Genomic DNA, 15,742 nt, shown 5'->3' with positions numbered 1-15,742 from the left:
AAAAGGATGAAATTTGAAACTTACATATCCAAATATTGTAGACTAGCAATATTATGACAACTTCATGTCTTTTTTTTTGAATTTGATATCAACACATGATTTTACTTTTGGGACAAGTTTTACACAACCAAAAAAAATTAATGATGGAAAATCATCATTTAATAAAAAAAACGTTCGATTCCTTAATTTCTGTTAGACGATATGCCATCGTTTTTACCGATGGTGTCTAGACTTGCTAAGTTTTAACTGGATCCCAGTATACAGTCGATTCCGAAATCTACCGCTTGCAGTTTAATGGTAATCGCATTTTTTAATTCTCTCTCATTTACAAATAAAATTCTGCTATATCTTAATAGAATATATGTTGTTCAATGAATTAAAGAAATATACAGAATAAAATTAATAAGTAATTTTTTTTTAAATTTTTTTGAAATATGTTTTTTGAATGAGATATCTAAAATATGTGCAATGAGACAGCAGTCAGCAGCTCATTGGCAAAATAAATTGGAAGTGTTTACAGATTAGTTACAGAGTGGTAACAGCAGTGGAGCTGCGGATATGTTTGAGTTCCACAATCGGAGTTTTTGAGTTCTCTTTTATTTGTTCATCGACGCAGTCTTCTGCTTCTTTGGAGGCAGAAGGGATTGATTCGTTCAAGACAGGGGAGATTTAAAAATGAGGAAACGGAGATTGGTATTTGCTTTGCTTCTTTGTTTTTCAACCTTTTGGAGGATTGGAGCTTTCAAGTTTCACAGAGCCCAGAAAACTGAGAGAATCTCCGGTAAGGATCTCTCTCTGTATCTCCATAATCGATCGCTTCACCTCAAACCCTATTTGCAATTTTGTGTTGAGATATGATGCTGAATCTTTACCCTAATTCTGGTGTTGCCTTTGAATGGTAGGTCGGTTTCCGCTCTGATGTGGTCTATGTGATGTGATGTGATGTGATGTGACGCGATTGGATTGAAATCAATTAATAAAACATCCTAGTACCAAAAAAGTTATGCAGATTCTTCATATCAATAAGCTTTTATGTTTGTTGCTTAGTGAAGATGTAATTTCCTTTTCGCATTGGACAATCAATTAGAGCTTGCAGTGTTTTACTCTACTTAGTTAGAGGCTTAGCTAGTTGTGGAGTTTCAGTTATGTTGCATTTCTTCAATAAAATGACAACAAGTTACTTAGTTAGTAATGTAATTAAAGCTTTGCATCTTCTTCAATAAGTTGAAAATGATACAGTTCAAATCATGCTCCATCACAGCACTAGTTTTGTTTTCCAATGACGGTTTGTGCTGAAAGATAACAAGATCAGGTTGCAAGCTTATCTTTTTTAGCTATCAGGGTTACTGCGGAAGTTTTTTTGTTTTCCTAGGTAGCTTGACGGATGGTGCTATCTCAAGTAGAAGCATGATTTAGCTTATCCTCCCACTCTGTAATTAGTAAATGTTTAATGAGATTGATATTGACTCACTATATGGTCATATAAAATTATAAATCCTCTTCAACGTGGTTCAATAAAGATTTTTTTAGGGGAACTCGACATGCGACAGCTCGCTTAAGCTGAAATTTAAGATGTATCTTAAACTTTGACAAAAGCATGTTTCAGGAGTAACTTAAATTATTACTTTGGTTGTCCTACTACTGAAATATATGTATAAAATGATCTTCTCTCAAATTTGGTAATAGCTATTATGGAGCCTTAAATTTTATCTCTTTTATATGCTATATCCGGCCGTGGTACCTTTTATAAGTGCATATATATGATTTCCTTCCATCACTCTTAATAGTTTGATGCATGTGTGAACCTCTTAGACATTGTGCATTGTTTGCCTTCTTGAGTTTATCATCTATCTAGATGCTTACTCTCAGTCTGTTTAATTTTCCCTGGAAAGACAAAAAGAAAAACAAAGTTACAAAACAAAATAAAACTTTTTCCTTGTTCTGTTCACACTAACTACTTCCTTGTGCGTGGTTTGTTAGTTGAATCTCACAGGGCTAATAATTTAGATCGATGAAACATGAAGTTAAAGAAATGCTAATATCGTAATGTCTCTACACCTCATGCCCTTGGCTTCATCTGGTGCAAAACAGTCAAAGTGCTTATTGCTTGGCAACCATAGGCGTCAAGGAAGATTTTAACTTTTAAGCACTTGTTTTTATATAACTTTCACTAAGTTTTCTACTACTACATTACTATTCCTTGGAAAAGGCAAACTAGGTGGAAAATCCAATCATTATCTTGTTTCAGCAGATAGGTTAGAATATAAGGATGATGTAGGAATGTCAAGCAATCTGGTTTTGCTGCAAGATTTAAATTATCCAACTCATGCATTTTTTGTTGCATTTTCATATTTTAGGGAGTGCCGGTGATGTACTGGAAGATGATCCTGTTGGAAGATTAAAAGTTTTTGTTTATGAGCTTCCTAGCAAATACAACAAAAAGATTTTACAGAAAGACCCAAGATGCCTCACCCATATGTTTGCAGCAGAGATTTTTATGCACCGTTTCTCTTGTCGAGTCCAGTTCGTACTCTTAATCCTGAAGAAGCAGACTGGTTCTACACTCCTGTGTATGCAACTTGTGACCTGACACCAAATGGCCTCCCACTACCATTCAAATCACCTCGTATGATGAGAAGTGCTATACAGCTGATCTCTTCTAACTGGCCATATTGGAACGCAACTGAAGGAGCCGATCACTTCTTTATTGTGCCTCATGATTTTGCGGCGTGCTTTCACTATCTAGTAAGTCGCATGGTCTCTGGATCAATTAAAATCACAGAGTTCTCACTCATTGTCAATTTACATGCATGGATGATACAAAATCTTTTACAGATAACGCTCTTTGGAATTCAGATATTTTCTGATTGAATGTACTATATGTTCTGTAGGAAGAGAAAGCTATTGAGAGAGGAATCCTTCCGTTGCTCCAACGTGCTACCTTGGTTCAGACGTTTGGACAGCGTAACCATGTTTGCTTAAAGGATGGATCAATCATAATCCCCCATATGCCCCTCCACAGAAAATGCAGGCTCATCTAATTTCTCCTAGCACTCCTAGATCCATCTTTGTTACTTCCGAGGTTTGTTTTATGATGTTGGGAATGACCCAGAAGGTGGTTATTATGCAAGGTATGTTTCATTAACCTGCATAGTTGATGTAATATGCTGTTCGTTCTCATATTATACTGCTACTGTTCTTGTACTCGATGCTTAAAAAACTCACTTGTTGTTTGATTTATATAATGTACTTTACGAAAGAGGAAAGATCTTATTTAGTAGATTATTATAGCCCAATGAGCACCATAAATAAACCCTGAAGCAGAGTAGAGACACACAATATCTGATTACTGAAGTCTCTTTTACATAGTCGAGTATCTAGTCCGTTTGAGTGATGCCACACATCTACACTATCTCACATTCCCAAATTTCGGAAATAATGGATAGCCCAAAAACTGACATGTAAACTAAATTTGCTTTGGATATTGCAGAGGTGCGCGAGCATCAGTGTGGGAGAACTTTAAGGACAATCCCCTCTTTGATATCTCCACGGAACACCCAACTACATATTACGAAGACATGCAGAGAGCTATCTTCTGTCTTTGCCCGCTCGGATGGGCCCCATGGAGTCCTAGACTGGTTGAAGCAGTTGTGTTTGGCTGCATCCCTGTTATCATAGCTGATGACATTGTCTTACCTTTTGCTGATGCAATTCCATGGGAAGAGATATTGGTATTTTTGTAGCAGAGAAGGATGTCCCTAAGCTGGATACAATACTAACCTCGATTCCAATTGAAGAGATACTAAGGAAGCAAAGAGTACTAGCCAATCCATCTATGAAACAGGCGATGTTGTTTCCACATCCTGCTCAGGCACGGGATGCCTTCCATCAGATATTGAACGGGCTCGCTCGTAAGTTGCCTCATGACAGGAGTATTTACTTGAGAAGTGGTGAGAGCATATTAAACTGGACTGCAGGACCTGTGGGTGACCTTAAACCTTGGTAGCTAGTCTTCTTGTCGTATGTTCAAACTCACCTGTATCAAATCCATTTCCCATCAAATGTATTGATTAATGTAAATTTCCCATTCAAGTTCAAATCTTGATGTAGCTGTTGTTGGTTTGTTTTAGAGACAATGCAGCTTTTGATGTACAATTAGTTTTTACTTCAAACTGGTGTTAGGGCACTGAAGATTTTCATCTGGTATGGAGGCAGCTGGCATTCATCAGTTGTAACTTGTAAGCTGTTTGACTTTTCTTCAACTTTTAACTGTTTGAGCTATGATCTATTACATCATGAGATTAATTTTCAGTAGAATTCTGGGATCTAATCAAAATTACTAAATGTTATACAACTTTCCTAACAAGCTATGATACCTTCTCAGGTGCAGAATCCAATTCTTTAATGGCTTTTGTACTAAATAATAACAGCCACATGTTTGTAAACACAAGTTGAATTTAGGAAGGGCATTTGGGTATGAGAAAACAAATGAAAAAAGAGCAATAAAAACAAATAAAGTGGGCTTAAGAAAGTTCTTGAAAGAAAAGAAAAAAAAAGGTCCTAAATTGGAGTTATGTGGGCAGTTTTGTGGGGGAGTATGACAGCCATGCTTCCACACAATATTACTCCACATAACTGACTTTTCTTATCACCTCATATCATCATCAATATCCATCACACTCTCTATTCATTATTCACACACAGACATCAGTTAGAAATGGCCACAAGTCTTCATGGAGCCAAGTCCATGGCGCCACTATCTCTGCCGCCGGGAGCTACCACCGGCCGCTTTGCGCTGTGAAATCACCCTTTTTCTCTCCATCTGTTCACCTATTCATGCCATCTCAACTCTCAACTCTCCCAACTACTGCGCCTAAATTCTCTCGATGCGTGTTGCTTCCAAGCAAGCCTACATCTGCCGCGATTGCGGGTCATCTTTCTTTTATTTCCCTTTTTTGTCATTTATTGTATAAATGTTCTTGGATATAGTCATGATTAGACTTGGGACTTATCTTAATGCAGGTATATCTACAATGACAGAACACCTTTTGAGAAACTGGCTGATAACTATTCTGCCCCTGGTATACTTTTACTTGTCTTAGATTGCCTTGATGAAATTATTGGAAGAGTCAATTTCCCGATTATGATTATTATTATTATTATGTAGGAGCATTTATATAAGCATGGATGTGTTGGTTGCAGTATGTGGTGCCCCAAAAAGGAGATTCAGGCCATATGCGCCAGATGTTTCTAAAAATGCAAACAGCACAGATGTTCGAAAAGCCAGGAAAGAACAGATTAAGAGAGACGAAGCTATCGGGTATGTATGTGTCTCTGTTTTTTCTAACGTAAGGATCCAAATATATTTGCATTTTGCAGGCAGGCATTGCCCTTCGCAATAGCACTTGGAGCGGCAGCATTGATTGCCCTATATTTCTACCTCAACACCCACATCTACGTTAATAGGATAACTATCATTGTACTACATTTTGTTACACTTGTACATTCCTCTATTTTCAATTCATCTTTTCAATTTCTTTTTCAATGAAAAATAGGTAGTAATACTACTAAAAGTTTTACTATCCCACAAAATCCCAATGGAAAAAAGTCCTCAAGTCCAGGCTGCACACAATAACATATGTACTGTACTACAAAATTAATCTACTAATGTATGTTCATATTGCGCAACGCCCAGAGACATTATGCAAATAGTTCACAAATGATAAGAAGAGTCTGTTGTTAATTGTAAAATTTTTAGATGGATCTTCTATAAGCTAGATGGAGTCGAACATTTCTGTACATATATTGAAAACAAATAAAAGGTGGAAGAAAAGAATATGTATACTAGGGTACATTGTGTGGTTCTATGACAAAAGGTGTCAATTTTGGAGGACAAATGAGCCCTCGATCCGTTTCTCTGTGAATTGGGGAGGGATAGTTAAAGAGGAGAATGGGTCACTAAAACTTGATGCCGGAGCAGGTTTAAACTCGTATGGACTACCCTTTACGCCCCAAACCTGGAAATGAAATGAAAGAGGGGATCCAGGTGAAACAAATGTGTAATATATGTCGATAATTTCGAAGAAACGATATAGCTGAAACTCACCTGATTTCCCTCATAATCATAGCCTATGTCGGACGTGTGTATTTCACTGTTTTTCAATACTGTAAGTTCTGAGGTACAATATGATGCTCCATTCTGCAGTATATAAAACACATGCTCAGAAAGGAATTACTAAATTAACTTTCAGGAAATGGAGGGTGAGGTTGATGTGAGGCAGTGAAGAATGAAAAGGTGGGCATACCCATGTATTAGGAAACCCATCTGAAGGAGTTGAGCCTTCGTATAAACAACGCTTCCCTCTATCACAGCGCTTGAGATATATGGTAGTCAAATGCTCTGCAATATCCTGCATTGAAGTTTGAATATTTGATGCTTTAAGGCTCGTCAATCCATAGCACAGATGACCAAATGTCTAATGCCTGAATCAGTAACTGAGAAACCAGAAAAATAAAATAACATAACTGATGCACAAACAGTACCTTCTAGTTCTAACTACTAAAGCTCACCAGACACCAGCATTCTAGGATTGAGTTGTGAGATTATTTTAGTCACAGGGGTTAGCTATGACTAATCATCCCATGATTATCCATCTAGGATTGAGTTGTGGGATTGAATCTCATGAACCAAGCACACTACATATTTAATCCCGGGATACAATCTTGCAAACCGAACACGCCCATAAAAGAATGCTGCCCTAGACACACCGGGACAGGCACCACCATGTGCACATAGTGTAGAGTAGTGATTAAAATGTCATCAATGCACTAAGAGCTCACAGGCTTCCCACACTGCATCTGTAGGCTAACATTACACTGACACGCACACACAGTCACACACACAAACACATGAATTTATATGCACACATAATTAGATATATATGAATGACCTTCAAGAGCAGTTAAAAGCAGAAAAATACAGATAATAAGAGTGTATGAGACATAATAATTTTTACATGTAAAAGGACAATTTAGGCTTTACAATTCTACTCTGTGAAAGGGAAGATTCAAAGTGCTAAAACAAAATATGCTTAAAAGTGGAGCTTGAAAGTGTTGTAATGAAGTTGTATTAATTTCCCAAAAAAGAAAAGCAGAAAAGAACATCCCCTTGCTGCCTTTAGATTTTTACCTTCTTCTGATCTGGTCTATACAACGCTAATCTAAAATTTGAAAATACTCAAAACTGTTGACATGCAAGAAAAAAAATCAAAATTTCAGCTTCTTTAAGCTTGAAGTAATGCACTCACTTACTTAAGTGACATATAGTGGTATTAAAAGTTCTTCACTTAGCCTTGATATCTTAACCCACGTTTACCTTGAAAGCCTAGGATTGATCAAATGAAAATAGTCCAAGCTAATCCATTGTGTGTTTGAAAGGATTTATTAATTTTGCATTGTTTTGACCATCTTATCGTTCAACTAGTCAGTTTTATGCTTTATCAATCTTCCAATCACTCAAAGTAAACACACTTTAGGGGTAGGATTAGAGAAATCCTTGTGAAGAGATAAAATACTCATCAAGTATATCAATCTTGAATAGTAAATACGCCCTAAGGAGTATTCCAATGCAGCATGAAACTACAACAAGAGTCTTACAATTAAAAGAGCCTAAGCCTCAGGGTCTTGAAGCAAAAAGATGTTCACATGTTGAAAATAAGAAGGTCCTCATTACACTTTTCCAATAGGGTGTTTTAAAGAAAGTGTTACTTCAATTCTTATTATTATTTTCAAGCCTTTGCTCCAGATATCTAACCTGCACATTAGGAGGATAAGTGACTGCATAACTTCATCCACTATATCAAGAACTCATGAGCTTGTGTTGCTTAACCACTAGTTCTAGAACTCTGAAGCTTGTGTTGTTTTACTTGACTAGGAAGCTTGTGTTGCTTATCCAAAACGGCATGCATGCTACCTAACACAATACTTGCTCTTTCCCACAACACAATGAGGCAGCTCTTGGATGGACCAAGGGAATCAAATATGAACCGAGAATATTGCAGCAGATGACTGAAGTTGTAGGAATATTGGAGTATGGTTTTCCATAGGGTGTACCTAGTATGTTGTTATCTTATGTTTGATTGTATATACTCCTTGTCCACCAAAAAAGGAAACTGGTTATATTCTCCTAACAAAGACAGATATTGAGAGGTACATACAATAATATTTTGCAATCTTTGACGCCACCTACAATTTTCTCTCTAAACTGCATGTGTCCCAAAAGTTATAGTTTCCTCTAACAAAGTAGCAGTTACCACAATTTGCAACTAGCAACTATTGAGACAAAAGTCAAACCCATCTATCAGTACGTGGTGATTTAACTACCCTACAGTGCCATTTCAGCTATAAAATGCCATTCTCTAATTGCAGGATAGCACTAAGTTGTACTTGGTCCTTCAATAAATTTGCAACTCTGTTTATTCAATTAAAAGCATCTCTATCTCCTCTGGCGGAAAGGAAGATTTATGTCCGGCATATTCTTATTAAATGACGAAAATATAATAAGACTGCTTTTCTCTCTCATTATACAAGTTATTCCATATGAGACCTTTCGAACCTGATGAGCTAAAATTAGATCCACCTAATTGTGAAGAATGATTTTACATCAAAGAAACAAGTAAATATATGAATTTGTGTAGATTGTACAATGATTTTACACTATTGAACATAACACACAAGCCAGCAAAGATGGTCACTAAGACTAACAGAGGGGCACTATAAAAATTCATATGAATATGGTACAATTTGTCAGATCTAGATATAGGTTCAATCAATCTAATATGTAATCGCACTTACACCAATTACTTCTTCAGGCTGTGGCCTTTGATCCCTCGACCGATCACAAAAATTCTTGTACTCCTCTGAGTCCCGGATAGCGTAAGTACTCATCTATCCAAAGGGAAGGGGTAATTTAATGAACATCATAAGTAATACTCTGTAGCAGCTTATAAAAGCAGATAGATGAAATAAAATTACGCACTAGGCCTAACCTCAACATCACATTTCATCTCCTTTGAGCAAGGCTTTACCATGAAAAATCTCTGCATCGAGATTTCTGTTAGAATAATTAATTAGTAGAAACATATGCAACATATCCAACTGACAAGACATTCATATTTTCATCAGTGAGAATGTTCATTTCTATATGGGATGACTTCCCAGTATGATCGCCAAACAAAATGCTGCCAAAACATAGACATCAACAATATCTAAGGTTCAAACTCTCGAAGTAGTTCGATCAGTACCTGTCGAAAAGGTTGTGAGGAGTTCTCCAGAATGCCTGTCACGAAGTAATCTATTGAAAATCTTGAAGATAAAGAAACCTTGCAAAGTTAAACACATCCAAGACAATATTTTGACATATTCTACCTGTTCAAAGTACAAAACTCTTGAACCATCAACCATTTCTGCTGCTGGACATGAGAGCCATCTAGAAATAACACAGAAAAAGTGTAAAATCATTCTACAATAGACACAAATTCATCTATTTAAACAACAAAATAAAGGAACACTTATGCTCTGTATAATCAACAAACCAATAATTCAGTACAGGCAAAGCATCCTCAGAAACACGCGATACTGACATACACTCCTCCGCAGCTCGAAATTAGACTCTATAATTTACCCTAATTTCTTACACCAACAATCCTAAGACATTATATTCCATACACTAATCATCACCTCGTGCAATCAATCACATTCCAAAGCTAGATAACGGAAGACGGAGGCAACAGAAAATCACCTCAAATTAAAATAGTTGTCCGGGTCCCTCGAAGCCTGCTCCCTCGAAAACTAGCAAATCCAAAATAAAATAAAAAATAAAAAATCGAAACACACAAGTTGAATTCGGCAAATTGAATAGGAAAGTAACCTTCTCCCCGGCGAGTGAGTCGGCGACGATGCGCGCATGGTCCCAACGGGTGGTGGACTTAGTGAGGGCGCTTCAGCAACAGTGCTCTCCGCCCATTAAGACCAGAGTCTTGAGCACTACTCCGCGGGCTTTGGTCCATCCGTTGGAGCCCGAGCCCGAGCCCGAGCCGGAGCCCGAGTCCGAGCTGGTGGCACATGCTGGGTGTCGCTCGCTCTGCACTATCTGAATCAATCATTGATTTTTTCTTTTGGGGGATTTTTTAATTGATTTTGCTACATGTTGTGGCTGGCGTTGCTTATCATACTATTTATTTTTTCAATATATAATTAGATAAAATTATTTTGGGGCTTATAAACATACTGTCATCCATTTTTTTTTGTTGGGTTTTGATTAGATCCTAAAATAAAATTGATGAATAAGAAGCTTGAGCAAATTTTGAAATATTACAAGTCATCTGTTACCATAACTAAAACCTCCTTTTAATCTGGTATGTATGATTATATGTTGTCCCTGTTAAAATGTCTCTAGTTTCATTATATATCTAGGATCATAAATATCAAAATGAGGAATAGTTTGTTAGTATTCATTAACACAAATACATTCACCGTTATGCCATATCAATTGGATCTCCGTGATAATAAAATTCATAATTTTCATGATTTTTTTTATTATATAAACTTTCATTTGCTACTAAATTAAATTGTTGATGTGTAATTTGAGCTTATAAAATAGTACTATTAATGTATATTGAGTAATCAAGTGTAATTAAAATGTTAAGTTGCAAGAACTTAGCTGTAAGAAAAACAATGTCAAGGGTATGTTTGGTTTTCTAGATAGCACAAGATAGTGACATATATCTGGAAATTATTGATGTTTGGTTTTGCCATTAACCTTTACAATGGCCCTTCAAATGGGACTAAGAGCATCATTAACCCATCCCCATTTCAGGCCCCAAGTCCCCTCCACGTCATCATTTCCCTATAGTTGCGGCCCATACCCCAACAGCTCTAACCCTACAGGCCTCAACCTGGGCCGCAACTAATAAATGACAGTATTCACAACTTCAACTTATTTACTCGTAAATGCGGAAAAAAAATTACAAATCCTAGAAAAAAAATTATTAAGCCCTAAAAAATAAAAATTACAAGTCCTAGAAACATATTGAAATAATTTAGAGGATAGAAATTGAGAAATTGGTGAAAGAATGTTGAAGAAATGAGTATAAATGGACAAAAAAATAATAAAAAAAGAAAAATAAATAAATTTTGGTGGTTTGCTGCCCGTCCAACGCTAGCCCGAACCGGACCCCGGGACCGGCCCAGCCGCAACTTCCGCTCGTCCAACGCAATGCCCGGGCCGGGATTCACTTTTTGCGGCCCGGCCCCTAGCGTTATTGATGCCCTAAGGCCGCAAGCAAAGTTTGTGAATCTACACTTGCTGGGCCAATCTTCATATCCAACAGGGTAGTCACGGCCAGTGAAAACACGACCGTCTGCTCTCAAACCCCACAGGCTTTGCACATCCTGTAAGGGTTACGGTAACTTCCACCAACTGGAAGGTAGAAACAGTGCGTCTTAGGCCTCCAGCGCTCGTCAAGGCAGTTATAAGCTCATCTGTCCATCCTCATCGGCCTTCCACATTCAAACCACACGCCTCTGAAACCCTCATACATCAAGCCAATACATCAATTTTCATGTATTGGCACTCGCCCAAGCCACACTGTACTCTCCGTCCTACGAACTCTCAACACTTTGTTGTGTCATTTGCCAACAATAAGGCTGAAATGTGTTCGTTTTGATGAATAGTAATGATGGATCCTCAGCTCCATAACATAACTGTTGTTCGGAACTTGGCAGATGCCATCTACTTCAAAACATTACACCTAATATTCAATTTTTTCATAAAAACTCAATAATCTAACTAAATTGCAACTTCAATTGACAACGGCAATCTATATTCCAATTTGGAGACATCGTCAAGATTCAATTAGGCAACAAAAGGGGCGCAATTACAAAAAACTGAATCAATTACTTCTACCCATTTAATTATATGCATATGAAATACACAAATTACGGAAAATCGACCAAAAAATCCATCAATTTCATCATAAACCCTAATTTTGCTAAATAATATGCATATGAAATACACAAATTATGGAAAATCGACCAAAAATTTCCATCAATTTCATCATAACCCCTAATTTCATCATAATCCCTAAGTATAGGCAACAAAACAACAAAAATCGACCAAAAATTCATCAATTTCATCATAAACCCAAATTTTGCTAAATTACGGAAAACCTGCACAAATTAAGCCATAAATGATGTATTTAGCCAAATATAAGAACAATTACCGGAATATGGTTGCAAAATGGTGGAAATTCGCCGGAAATTGCTGGGAACCATCGGAATTTGCTGGGAATCGTCGCTTGGGTCGCGGCTTTCTGTCTGTGATGCGTTCTGCCTTCTCTGCCTGTTTTAAAACCCACCGAAAGACGCATAATGCTTATGCGTCACTATTTAAAGACGCATAATGCTTATGCGGCACTAAACAACGATGCATGATGGTTATGCGTCACTAAACAACGACGCATGATGGGTCGTCTCTCCTAGAACGACGCATAACGGTTTGTGCGTCACTCCCTGAGTTGGAATACAACTAAACCTCTTCATTAAAATGAAATTCCATTAACATGCATTACCAAAAAAAGAATTTTTCCGTTTCCCCACCTGAAAATGCATGATTTTGCACTCCTTGTTGCCGTCCAGTGTGTAGTAGAAGGACGTGCCGTTGTTCCACTCCAAATCGTAGATCTTCTTCTCGAGCTGGTGTTGGATGATGTTGAAGTTGCGGCCGTTAGGCCAGTCGTACCAGAGGTCTGTCACTTGCAGCCCGCTGCTGCTGTCGATAAACAGGATTGAGTGGAATTGGAGCGGCCATGGCGATGGCGATGGCGATGGTGATTGTGGCGGCGACGCGGCAGCACGAGTTGACAAGAGAGAGAGAGAAGGGAGAGGGAGAGAAAGAGTGAGAGATTGGGATAAATGCGGATTTTCTCAGCCATTTTCGACTGTGGGTGTGAGATTTCACGGTGACCGAATAAATATTCGTTATTGCAGTCCCCACACTTTTTTCACAGTGCTATTCTACTCTACTCCTATATTTTATTAATATTTTAATAATTTCTACTCCATAAACTCAAAATAGTTAAATGGTGAACTGAGGGAGTATTAACCTTCTTACAAAATGAGTGTAGTGGGCAAATAGATTTAGTCCCTTGGACGACCTAGTATTTGGCGTTTTTGTTAGACATGCCCATGATTCGTAAACCAGCGGTTCCGTTGAGAAATGTGGAACCGGAATCGAACCGTGAGGCTATTTCACGGTTCCGGTTCCAAACCGCCGGTTTATCAGCAATTTTTTATGGTTTTTCACGGTTCCGAACCACCCGTTTCCGGCGATTTTTCGCTGTTCCGGCTAGATTTCACGGTTTTCCGACGGTTTTTCACTGTTCCGGTTTGGAACCGTCCAGAACCGGCAGTTTCGGTTCGTAAAATTTGGAACCGGAACTGGCCTGCGGTTCAAAATATTGTTGTTTCGGTTCAAGAAAAAAGTCACGGTTCCGGTTTGGAATCGGAACCGGCGGTTACGGTTCCGCGGTTAACCGCCGGAACCGAAAACCTTGGACATCTCTAGTTTTTGTGAAGCCAAATACCAGAAATTTGATTATCACTAACAAGATATATACATAATTAATTCTTAATCTAAGGACATGTTCAGTGTTCATTAAATGACCACAAATGGAGTTAAATCATGGCAAAAAAGCTGGTTCAGTGTTCCATAGATGAATCTGCATGGCCCTCAATTTCCACTCCGGCCCGCACTGTTACGTTTGACTTTCGGAAGAGATGAATCATGCTGCCCACTTGATATTGGAAAACTCGTCCGCTACAACCTACAAGAATTGGTGTGGAGATTGCCAAAGTGTCCCTCAAATTTTTGGGTTTCCCCCCATTAGCACATGCGTCTGCATTTTTGAGTTGTGCATTTGGGGATACTTTCTCTCACTACATTGCACTCCTTGGAAGCTGTTGAAGACCCGGTGCGAAGATCCACATATTTCCGGCACTTCCAAACCGTCAACGCGTTCAAAGTTGATCGGTATCGTTGTGTCTAACGTATACCCCTTCCAACGTTCGTCAAATCTATTTTGTTAGATCTAAATGAGTTTTGTGTGCAGTTTCAGATCCGTTTGCTAAGTGGAGGGGCCATACTCCAACGAGGACAACATCTTGGGTAGGTGACTTTTTTTTGTGAGGTATGTCATTGTAACTCGTTTATCACACATTTCCCCCCTCTGTAGCGTTGATAAATATGTTACAAATGTCACTACTGTTTACCACTTAAATTGACGGGAGAGGTACCAGAGGGAATTACGAAGAAGTGATAGACATATTCGTCAAACGCCGTTGACTTTGCTTGCGTGTTGTCAACCAAATATGAATCACCAAACACCTAAAACTATTTCCTGCTTGGTGGGACTAGCCTGTTTTAATTAAGTCAACATTCATTTCTTACTTTTTCAAATAGGAAGAAGCGAACGAGCAAAGTCACTATAGATTTCAAACTATAGATTACAAACTAAAATGGAGTAGTTCGTTATTAGACAAAGCATAGTTCATTTTAAGATCATTTTAGTTCAGTCTTTCTACCATGAAGTAAAACGATCAAATAATGAAGTTCATATAAAATAAAGTAAAATAATCTAAAAATGAAATAAATCATTTGCTTGATTTGTTTTATCCACTATATTAGGAAAATGGATGACTAGAATTTAGTCTCAAGTTCGGTCTTTAAAATTAGTTTAATATTGAATACATATTTAGAATACATTAATCACAGAATAGAAATAAACCGATATACTTAAATCATACACTCTTCAATCATTATATTGACAGAAAGGATGGTGCGGCGGGATAATCCCACCCTTCGATTATTTAATTTTTTTTCATTCCCTATTTTATTTATAGGAGTATATAAGAAGAAAGACTCAAGTAGCTGCTAAGTCTAATAGTTCAATTCAATTTTTTTTCCTTATTCTTCTCAAATGAAATTTTATGTAATGAGATTTCCTCACACAATATATATAGAGTTTCTATCTGCTGCTCAAGACACCTTGAGCTTGTGAAGCTACTGGTTTCCAGAAATAGGGCCGTCTCGACCCTTCTTGAAGTCATCCCAGCCTCTCACCCAAGACTGACCAGGCGTAGCACGAGTTCCTGGTGCAGCATGATTTTCAAGATTGCTAGTCACCTTTTGCCACACAGCAATGAATATCTAACACAGATAACGAATTTGGTAAATGAACTATCTATTGGAAAGCATGAAGAAAAAAAAAAGAAAAACAGTTAGCTCGGCCTAAACTTCCTCATCTTACAGGATTTACTTTCACTGCCTCAGGGGGTTCCTCCTGGCTGGTCAGCCACTTCCACAGATCGGGATTTTCCTGTAGAGGATAAAGAACAGATATGATTAAGCACAAAGAGAAGTGCTAGCTACCACAAGTAATCTTCACAAGGCCAAATGCGCACTTTTGAGCAAGTTGGGGCAAGTTTTCTAAAACATGAAACACATTTTTGTACCTTTCATAAGACCAAACAGTTACAAACATGGACAGATAAATCTACACCCCTGAAATGAAATCTATAGTGGCTTTCAGCCTTGGGAGACATTTCTTGGAACTTAACAAATTACAGATGGCATTCAGTTGATGGGGTTGTTAGCAGATGTTAAAAGGGGAGACATGGTCTTCGA

The 15,742-nt window shown here is 37.8% G+C and overlaps 2 protein-coding genes and 2 pseudogenes across 2 annotated transcripts; 2 read left to right on the top strand and 2 right to left on the bottom strand.

The window, feature by feature from the left end:
* The first annotated feature begins 649 nt into the window (after positions 1 to 649).
* LOC121788345 lies at positions 650 to 4,281 on the top strand (annotated as a pseudogene).
* A 562-nt stretch (positions 4,282 to 4,843) lies between these two features.
* On the top strand, positions 4,844 to 5,773 carry LOC121788344. Its single transcript, XM_042187051.1, has 5 exons — positions 4,844 to 4,930; positions 5,023 to 5,081; positions 5,203 to 5,320; positions 5,380 to 5,479; positions 5,759 to 5,773. Exons 1-5 carry the CDS (start codon positions 4,887 to 4,889, stop codon positions 5,771 to 5,773), a joined length of 336 nt encoding a protein of 111 aa, XP_042042985.1. The 5' UTR covers positions 4,844 to 4,886.
* A 6-nt stretch (positions 5,774 to 5,779) lies between these two features.
* LOC121788346 lies at positions 5,780 to 12,868 on the bottom strand (annotated as a pseudogene).
* A 1,980-nt stretch (positions 12,869 to 14,848) lies between these two features.
* On the bottom strand, positions 14,849 to 15,479 carry LOC121788343 (succinate dehydrogenase assembly factor 2, mitochondrial-like; the record flags this gene model as incomplete). The annotated part of the gene is made up of 2 exons (XM_042187050.1): positions 14,849 to 15,265; positions 15,366 to 15,479. Coding segments are annotated over 2 exons (261 nt in total), but the record flags the coding sequence as incomplete, so codon positions are not given.
* Between the last annotated feature and the right edge of the window lie 263 nt (positions 15,480 to 15,742).

Source organism: Salvia splendens, unplaced genomic scaffold, assembly GCF_004379255.2.
Source record: "Salvia splendens isolate huo1 unplaced genomic scaffold, SspV2 ctg1018, whole genome shotgun sequence".
NCBI classification, from domain to species: Eukaryota; Viridiplantae; Streptophyta; class Magnoliopsida; order Lamiales; family Lamiaceae; genus Salvia; species Salvia splendens.
The sequence above is the reverse complement of the archived record's forward strand: the minus strand, read 5'-3'. Positions and strand labels throughout refer to the sequence as shown.

Coding starts and splice junctions, on each gene's coding strand:
- LOC121788344 (XM_042187051.1), top strand. CDS start 4,887: ATGCGTGTTGCTTCCAAGCAAGCCTACATCTGCCGCGATTGCGG. Junction 4,931..5,022: donor TACATCTGCCGCGATTGCGG/GTCATCTTTCTT, acceptor ATCTTAATGCAG/GTATATCTACAATGACAGAA. Junction 5,082..5,202: donor TGATAACTATTCTGCCCCTG/GTATACTTTTAC, acceptor TGTTGGTTGCAG/TATGTGGTGCCCCAAAAAGG.